This window comes from Macaca fascicularis, chromosome 12 (genome assembly GCF_037993035.2).
Source record: "Macaca fascicularis isolate 582-1 chromosome 12, T2T-MFA8v1.1".
Taxonomy (NCBI): Eukaryota; Metazoa; Chordata; class Mammalia; order Primates; family Cercopithecidae; genus Macaca; species Macaca fascicularis.
The window spans coordinates 114,988,215-114,997,423 of record NC_088386.1 but is presented as its reverse complement, the minus strand read 5'-3'; the positions used below and the strand labels follow the sequence as shown (position 1 = coordinate 114,997,423).

At 60.1% G+C, this 9,209-nt stretch overlaps 1 protein-coding gene across 2 annotated transcripts; it reads left to right on the top strand.

Moving 5' to 3' along the window:
- The first annotated feature begins 1,881 nt into the window (after positions 1–1,881).
- IHH (Indian hedgehog signaling molecule) lies at positions 1,882–8,370 on the top strand. 2 transcript variants are annotated; one of them, XM_005574335.4, is made up of 3 exons: positions 1,882–2,650; positions 5,086–5,347; positions 6,929–8,370. In XM_005574335.4, the coding sequence occupies exons 1-3, from the start codon at positions 2,336–2,338 to the stop codon at positions 7,585–7,587; spliced, it is 1,236 nt and encodes a 411-aa protein (XP_005574392.1). In that variant the 5' UTR covers positions 1,882–2,335; the 3' UTR covers positions 7,588–8,370. The 2 variants fall into 2 exon arrangements, with proteins under 2 accessions (XP_005574392.1, XP_073866292.1); XM_074010191.1 differs by lacking the exons at positions 1,882–2,650; positions 5,086–5,347 and adding an exon at positions 5,434–5,533.
- Positions 8,371–9,209: the final 839 nt, after the last annotated feature.

The following is a 9,209-nucleotide window of genomic DNA, read 5'->3' as shown; positions in this document are numbered from 1 at the left end:
CCTATGGAATTTTCTTTCATGCAGCTCCATAAAAACAGAGAGCCCCTGTTTGTCTAGTTTGTGAGAGGTACTGACCCTGCTCCAGAAATCTGAGGTAGTGGGGCAGGAGGGAAAGGAGATGGAGAATATCGCAGAGATAGTTCTTGAGCCCTGGAAAATACAAGTTAAAGCTCTTGGAAAGCTTTCAGGGAAAAGAAGGAACATTCATCTTTGACTAGGAAACAGAATCTGAATGCCAATGCAAGAAAGAACATGCGGGGTGGGGAGAAGGTGCGGGCAAAGGGGAGGAAAGGAGGCGATCCATTTTGTTTCCACATTGCAGGCACCACTCCACTCCTAGTGGAGCAATCCTAAATTTCTTTCTGTGGACCTCAGTTTCCTTTCAAGCGCTTAGATTAAGCACTCTCTTGAGTCTCATCCAATCCTGAATTTGTGTTTATAAAACTGATCCAGAGAGTGTGAGTAAATCTGTGAAGAGCTACTTCAGCCCCAAACCCGGTGGTGTTGGGTGGATTGGTCCTGCACAGAGGGACAATGCACCTGCCTAGGCAAAAACTGGGGCTGGGCCAGAGTCATAGGCTTCAATCCCTGCTTTTCAGCCACTAGCAAGTTGTTCATCTTCTCTGAACTTCAATATCTTCATTTGTAAAATGTGGACAGTAATAGCTCCTTTGGCCGTTTTGAGTTTAAATTAGATAATGCAAGTAGAACAAGTAGTACAATAATATCTAATAACTCCAATATTCAGGAATATAAGTACCAATAAAATGGTACCTATTGTATTAATAGAATTTGGATGATAATTTTTAAGCCTTTTTATTTCTCATCTTTTCATTTCTACCTTTATTGGATTTGCAGAATCTATTACAGTCAAATCATATAGTTTGGTGTTGTGGTGGTGATGTTTTTTGTTTGCCTTTAACACACTTGCCTTTACTTGTTTTGACAGAAGGGATCCTAATTCATTCAGCTTTCCCGAATGTCGTATAAAAACACATAACACATGTTCACGTTCCTAGTTGTTTCTACATATTCTTTGCTCTTTTAAATGTGTAATATAGAAGCAAGTAATTATTTAGCAGTTCCGATGGCTTTGCATCATTTTGGCATTCATAGCAAGCCCTCATTACTGAGATATTTGCGGCCCCTCTTTAACATGGTCAGTCAGGGTTCCTCGGTATTCTGTTGATGTCACCATTTTAGCTACCCTTCTCTGCATATTGACCTATCCCTTTGCAACTTCATATTGTCGCTTTTAACAGTGTTTCTAACTTAAAACCCCCTATTTGACTCTTCAAAAGGCTAGACTCCCCACCCCCAGTTTGACGCCAACAGGCAGGCTGTGGGATGTGCACCAGGTTGATACAGAACCCCGCTCCACCAAGCTGAAAGGGCGCGTCGCCTGGGCCAGGGTGGGGCACCAGGTTATGAGCGGCCTCCTGCCTTTTGGGTTTGCTTCCCCGCAGGGGACACCGTAGGCGGCTGTGCGGTCCGGTCACTGCCCCCCGCCCCTCGCGTCCGGCCGCGCCGTGGGTTGCGGTCTCCGTGGGGGTGGCAGCTCCTGTCCGGGAGGTTTGCGCCTGGCGGGGCACCCCAGAGCCGCGAAGAGCCGGTAGGCGAGGCCAGGGCGGGGTGGGGCGCGTCCAGGCGGGGAGGGCAAACTCGGGCAGAGCAGGGGGCGCAGAGGGCAGCGGGCGGGCGGACGCGCGGCGGAGGCGCGAGCGGGACTAGGGCTGGCTAGTGCCGGGGCCGCCCGCCCGAGGGGGAGGAGGCTGTGTTGCCCTTGCTGCAGGTTCGCTGTCGAGCGCACAGGAGGCAGGGACATGGGTAGGGTGCGGTCTGCGCGGGGCCCGAGCCCGGATCTCTTCCATTTCCCCTCTCACTCGGCCCCGGGCCGCGCCGCAGACGGCAGCAGCTCCCGCTCCGCCCGAGCCGCCTGACCGCCGGGCCGGGGTGCTAACCGCGGGGCCCTGCAGCCCGCCGGCCCGGCCAGCCCAGCCCAGCCCGGCGGCCCGCAGCCCCGCCGCCCGCCGCCCCCCGCCGCCGCCGCGTTGCCAAAACAAACGGGCCGGCCTATTTATTGGCGGCCGGCGAGCCCGGCAGCTCAGAGTCGAGGCGCCGAGGGGGACAGCGCGCCGCCACCAGCTCGGGCCCCGGGCCCCCGCCCCGCACTTGAGTCCCGCCGGCCCTGGCCGCACCGTGCCGCCCATGGCGCCCCCGCCTGGAGCCCCCCGGAGCCACCTGGACGCCTGAGCCCCCGCAGCGCTCCCGTCGACTCGCCTGCCCATCAGCCCACCAGGAGCCCTCGCCCGCCGCTTCCCCGGGTTCCCTGGCCATGTCTCCCGCCCGGCTCCGGCCCCGACTTCACTTCTGCCTGCTCCTGTTGCTGCTGCTGGTGGTGCCGGCGGCATGGGGCTGCGGGCCGGGCCGGGTGGTGGGCAGCCGCCGGCGACCGCCGCGCAAACTCGTGCCGCTCGCCTACAAGCAGTTCAGCCCCAACGTGCCCGAGAAGACCCTGGGCGCCAGCGGACGCTATGAAGGCAAGATCGCTCGCAGCTCCGAGCGCTTCAAGGAGCTCACCCCCAATTACAATCCAGACATCATCTTCAAGGACGAGGAGAACACAGGCGCCGACCGCCTCATGACCCAGGTGAGCGCGATCCGCCCTACCAGCGCGCCGCTGCCGAAGCACCGCCACCTGCCCGGCCCTACCCACCCCCTGGCACCTTTTCTCGACTGGCTGGCACTCTCCCTGGCACCTGCCCCTCTCGCCAAGCCCCGCTGCCTCCTGCCCACGATGGGCTGGCCAGGGGTCCAGGCAGGAGTGTCGGCATCCCCAAGCCCGGCGGAGACTGCTAGAAGAGCTCCTCGCTGCCAAGCCCCACAGCCCAGCAGGTTGGCGGCGGCTCCTCTGCCCCAAAGTACTGGCAGCTCAGCCAGACGCGGCACCCGGAGGTACCTCTACCCGGCTGCCTCCTGCGCCTCCGGGACCCACGCAGTCCTTCCCGGCCTAACCTTCTGCACAGCTGTGCCCCTTTCATTTTGAAACCTTTCGGCATCCCTGAGGCAAAGAATCTCTTGATGCGTAGGGGCACCACGGTCTTTCCTCCCTGTGCGCTCTTGGTTCTATGCGCTGCCCCCTCCAGGAGCAGCGTCCGTCCCGGCTGGGTCTGGGGTTAAGAACAGCGAGGAAGAGTTGAATGGGGAGGCGGAGGTGGGAAAGGGAACCCTCTCAGCGAGCCCACGTGTCTGTTCGGAGAGCTGAGGGGTGCTACTGCGGTGGAAGGGTAGGTTATTGGAGTCTTTGGGCTCTGGGACTGAGCTTAGGGGATTCCTGGGCTTGGTGGTGGAAGAGAGGGGCTGAGATGCCGAAGGAGGCAGGGAACAGGGCTGACGCTAGTCTCTGCATGCTGGGAGCAGGACCCGCGCTCCACCCAAGCTTAGAGGCGCAAACTTCCTTCCCTGCAGCCAGGTCCGCGAAGGGAGAGACCTTCACCCCCTTCCTCCGGGGTCTCCCGAGGCTTCCCCCTGAAAGCAGGCCCCTGACTTTCTAGATCCGTTGGGAAGAGCAGCTAGACTCAGGGCCCTCAGCATGCACCCTGGCGCCGGGGCTGGCCGGCCGGTGTCGGGGCCGAAGGTTGGCTGGTGGCCGGGCCGGGCCGGGCGCCGAGGAATGCAGATAAGGATCCGGGCCACGGGCTGGGCAATCATTGACAGCGCACGCCCGGGCTCTGGACCCGAGAGGGGGCGGTGGCAGTGAGGGAGAGAGGCGGGGAACCAGGGCTGCAGGCGGGCATAGGTGGGGGGCTAGAAGCCTGACAGCAGGGTCTACAAAGGAGCAAGCGGAACTCCCTCCCTGGGCAGTAAGCACCCCCAGCCAGGCTGTGCACCAGCGAGGACCTGCAAGGCCCTGGGTTGTAGCTACTATTGGCTCCTAGGAGGCTGAGTCCAAGGGTCTGTGAGGCCCAGGCTCTGCAGGGTGGGGGTAGGTTGAGACTTGGGCTGCCCACACTGGTTGGCGCCTTGAATCTCAGAGTCGAGGACTGGTGGAAGGGCCTTTCCCCTCAGGCCAAGGCCTCCGCCCCAGGTTCTCAGAGTCAGCCGCACAGCCCCTTGGGCTCTCAGGACCCAGGCACACCAGGAGGCAGCAACCAGGGATGGCCGCTTGGGTCCTTCCCCCAGGGCACGGCTCTACTCCAACTCCACATGAGGAGGGTGGTGGAGCTGGCTCCCTGAGATCAGAAGCTTGGTTTATGGAGTTCCTTCCCACGGTATAGGGGCGGGCCACCGGTGCAGAGGTCCTGGAGGTCTGGGATTGTCAGCCCCTTATGCGCCTTGCAGAGGAAGACGCTGCATGTGGCCCGGCATTGGGCGGCCCTGGCGCTAGTCCACCGGTTTCTGGTTCCCTGGCCCTGTCATCTCTAGCGGGGGTGTGGGCCGGTTTGGGATTATAAGAGGGTCCCGGCAGGAGTCCTCGGTGATGCTCGAGGGATCCAGGCAGGCCGGCGATTCCCCTCCAACACACCCCCTGAAGCTGCTGAGACGCTCTGCACCTGCCGCGCCTCCAGAGCTCGTCGTCCCCAGGCCTCAGCCCTGAGGCTGCGGTGACACCTACTGGGCACCTCGGGCCTTGCACGCCTCGCAGGCCCGCCGCAGGCAGTCGACTCCGCTGCCACTCATCCCTCCCGGCAGCTGGCTGGCCCTCCTGCTGGAGGCACAGAGGGACCGGGCGCTGAAAGATGTAGTCCTGTCTGTGGAGGGATGGATACCCGGAGCTGAAGACAGCACAGGGAGGCAGGAGACCTCTACCTACCAGAAAAGGCGCCGCCAGGGCGCTTGCCTCCATGCCTCCTCCAGATTTGTGATACCGTCGTGCGGTCTAGATCCCCCGGGGAGGCTGTATGCTAGGGAGGGAGCACTTCAGGGCCCTCTGTTCCTAAGGGAGAGGGACAGCACCCTCCTGGGCTTCCAGCTCCCGTGGGTGTGGCGGGAGAGTTCTGGGCGAGGCTGCGCCTACACCTGCACCTCGGCAGTCTCCTCCCGCCGATTTCGCTCCAGCTGATTTCGCGCACATTCCTCTCCCAGCGCTGTAAGGACCGCCTGAACTCGCTGGCTATCTCCGTGATGAACCAGTGGCCCGGTGTGAAGCTGCGGGTGACTGAGGGCTGGGACGAGGACGGCCACCACTCAGAGGAGTCCCTGCATTATGAGGGCCGCGCGGTGGACATCACCACATCAGACCGCGACCGCAATAAGTATGGACTGCTGGCGCGCTTGGCAGTGGAGGCCGGCTTTGACTGGGTGTATTACGAGTCAAAGGCCCACGTGCATTGCTCCGTCAAGTCCGGTGAGCCGCCGCCGGGGGGCTGGGCCCGGGGCCGGGGCCGGGGCCGCAGGGCGTGGGCAGGAGGCCTAGTGCCAAGAAGGTGAAGAGGCCCGCCCAGGGATGGAGGCAGGGATCCGGGGGAAGAGGACATCGGCGGCGCTCTCCAACGCTACTCCTGACCTTGACTGCCTGCTCATCCCATGCCTGGTAGTGTCATGGTAGGAGCCTAGGGAGATAGGGCCCTGTCCCAGGGCTGCTGGGTGCTGACCTGGTGGCCCACAGTCCAGAGCCTGCCACAGGAGGTGCAAGACAGAGCAAGCTGGACAGATGGAGGAAGCCAGGCTGCCAGAAAAGGCCTCCCCACCCCACCTGGTGCAGAGTAAGGCGGGTGGTGGGGCCAGGGGCCGGGATATGCCCAGACACCTGCATGCCTGACCAGGAGCCCAGAGGCTCCGAACCCATCACCCAGCTGCAGGTCAGCCCTCCCTGGGGCGCAGGCGTCCCCAAACTCAAACTCTACCCCCCATGCCCTGAAGCTGGACATTTCAGGGCAAAGCCAGCCAGGAGAGCCAGACTAAACAAAGTGGACTCAATAAAGTGGATTTTCCCAGATTGGCCGCATTGTTGATCAGAATCGGAAGGCACTGGGGCCTCACCCCTCCCTCAAGTCTTGTCAGCACCCTGTCAACTACACCAAACCCAGCCATGGAGGCTCCAAATGGTTCCTGTGTGGCTTCCAGCCTAGCCCCATCTGGCTGCCGGCTCAGCCCTTCACACTGGCAGCATGTAGTAGTCACACTCTCATAGACCTGCACACTGAGCCCAGGCCCACATGTTGATATTCCTGACCCTACCCTGACCCACAACCACACCCTGAACCTTCCACTCAGTACTTCCCTGCCAACTGTGTCTACTGCAAGCCCCATCCACCCTTCACTGCAAACACCAGCCCACGACGGCCACTTCTGTTCATTACTCCTGACCCCCAAACACTGTTCTCCAGCTCACTTGCTGATGCCGCAGTGTCCTGTCCCTGCACAGGGACTCAGCACATGAACTGAAGATGGTGACTGTGTCCTCGCCCCTGGCTTGCTCCTGACCCAACCATTCACTCCGAGGCTGCCCAGGAGTCTGCCTTCGCCCCACTGGGTGGGCTTCTCCCACATCCCTACGTTCAAAGGGCCAGCTCTGTTACAGAACCTGGGGAATCAGCCTGAGAGGGCAATTTTTGGGGAGTGTCTGAGCAAGGGGTGAGAAATAAAACATCTAGGCCTCGGAGGAGCTAAGCAACCTCCCGCTCCATGAGGCAGCCCTTTCCTTCTCATCCACTGGGTCTTGGAGCACTACTGTGCTCCTCTTGTTGGCAAAGTATTAGGCTGGGGAGGAGGGGGCAGAAGATCACATTGGAGTGAGGGGATGGGGGGCAGTGAAGTGTGGGTTCAAGCCTGCATAGGAAGTGGGGGGCAGGAGCCAGGATATGGTGACAGGGGCTCTCTGGGAGCAAGAGGAGCTCTGGCTGGCTGGGGTGGCCAAGGGAGGATCGTTGTGACCGGGAGGCCGAGCTACACAGCAGTAACACCTTCATGTCCCTTTCTCCCACAGAGCACTCGGCCGCAGCCAAGACGGGCGGCTGCTTCCCTGCCGGAGCCCAGGTACGCCTGGAGAGTGGGGCGCGTGTGGCCTTGTCAGCTGTGAGGCCGGGAGACCGCGTGCTGGCCATGGGGGAGGACGGGAGCCCCACCTTCAGTGATGTGCTCATTTTCCTGGACCGCGAGCCCCACAGGCTAAGAGCCTTCCAGGTCATCGAGACTCAGGACCCCCCACGCCGCCTGGCACTCACACCCGCTCACCTGCTCTTTACAGCTGACAATCACACGGAGCCGGCGGCCCGCTTCCGGGCCACATTTGCCAGCCACGTGCAGCCTGGCCAGTATGTGCTGGTGGCTGGGGTGCCAGGCCTGCAGCCTGCCCGCGTGGCAGCTGTCTCTACACACGTGGCCCTTGGGGCCTATGCCCCACTCACAAGGCACGGGACACTGGTGGTGGAAGATGTGGTGGCATCCTGCTTCGCGGCCGTGGCTGACCACCACCTGGCTCAGTTGGCCTTCTGGCCCCTGAGACTCTTTCACAGCTTGGCGTGGGGCAGCTGGACCCCTGGGGAGGGTGTGCATTGGTACCCCCAGCTGCTCTACCGCCTGGGGCGTCTCCTGCTAGAAGAGGGCAGCTTCCACCCACTGGGCATGTCCGGGGCAGGGAGCTGAAAGGACTCCACCGCTGCCCTCCTGGAACTGCTGTACTGGGTCCAGAAGCCTCTCGGCCAGGAGGGAGCTGGCCCTGGAAGGGACCTGTGCTGGGGTGCACTGGCTCCTGCCATCTCCTCTGCCATGGAGATACATCATTGAGACTTGACTGGGCAACACCAGGGTTCCCCACCCCCGCCGTGGTGTAGTCATAGAGCTGCAAGCTGAGCTGGCGAGGGGGTGGTTGTTGACCCCTCTATCCTAGAGACCTTGAGGCTGGCACGGCGACTCCCAACTCAGCCTGCTCTCACTATGAGTTTTCATACTCTGCCTCCCCCATTGGGGAGGGCCCATTCCATCTGTCTTAGGCCCCTTTGGGTGGGCTTGCACCTCAGTTGATGCTGCTAAATTCCCTGGGAGCCAGCATGGAGCTGGCTGGACCCGATGCTGTCCAGAACTGGGAAGGCCACAGGGGTGGGGCAGCCATCCCGGCCATTCTGAGGTATGACATTCCTCCCCAGCCACACTCCTCAAGACACATCCAGAGACTGTTGCTGTCAGTGGGCAGAGTTCTGTGTTCTGGCCAATGTGACCATAGTGCTGGGGACTGTGGGAAGTGGGCTGGATGTGCTTGCCACCCCCCGGGCTAAGCTCCCTCTTCTGCTGAACCATGATCCCCACCCCTTCCGCTGGTCAGTCTCCCATACCTTATTTATTGGCGCGGAGGGGGAAGCCCATGGGAGAATTCTGGGGATGTTTTGGTCTTTTCTTCCTTTTGTAATAAAAATTATTTAAGTTGTTAGAGCCACAAAGTCCAAGATGCTGAGAGGGGACAATTCACGGATAGTTTGGAGCCCTGGAAGGGTATGTCCAGGGTTTTCTTCCCTCCTCAGAGAGGCCTGGCTCACCTTCCTCCAAGGACAGAAACTCCAGGCCTCCCACCCTCCCTGCAGTTCTATTCCCACCCAGTAGCTCTGCAAAGCCCCTACAGAGAGCTGTGCTCTGCGCAGGGCAGGGCCTTTACACACTGACCTCACCGTTTACCCCAAACAAGGATGGATCCGAGAGAGAACAGAGATGACTAGTCCATGGTCACCTCACTCATCTATAATCATGCCCTTGTGCTGTTGGGGCCTGGGCTTCTGACTCTTCCCTGTTGGTAATGGACCACAGTGTGAAAAGATTCTGTAAAATTCACATCTATCTTGTGGACTATTCTGACTTCTTGGACAGGTCAGAGATCTCTAATCCAGCAGTTCTGAAACGTCAGGATCACCTAGGAAGCTTGTTTAAAGATGATTCCTGGCCCCACTTCCAGGATTCCACTTTTTTTTTTTTTTTTTTGGAGATGAAGTCTCACTCTGTTGGTCAGGATGGAGTGCAGTGGCACAATCTCGGCTCACTGCAAGTTCCGCCTCCTGGGTTCACGCCATTCTCCTGCCTCAGCCTCCCAAGTAGCTGGGACTACAGGTGCCTGCCGCCATGCCTGGCTAATTCTTTTTTGTATTTTTACTAAAGACGGGGTTTCACCATGTGAGCCAGGATGATATTGATCTCCTGTCCTCGTGATCCACCCACCTTGGCCTCCCAAAGTGCTGGGATTACAGGCGTGAGCCACTGTGCCCAGCCCAGGATTCCACTTT

Excerpts from the sequence above, each read along its gene's own strand:
- IHH (XM_005574335.4), top strand. The coding sequence starts at position 2,336 with ATGTCTCCCGCCCGGCTCCGGCCCCGACTTCACTTCTGCCTGCTCCTG. Across the intron at positions 2,651-5,085 it reads CCGACCGCCTCATGACCCAG|CGCTGTAAGGACCGCCTGAA; the intron begins GTGAGCGCGATC and ends TTCCTCTCCCAG. Across the intron at positions 5,348-6,928 it reads GCATTGCTCCGTCAAGTCCG|AGCACTCGGCCGCAGCCAAG; the intron begins GTGAGCCGCCGC and ends TTTCTCCCACAG.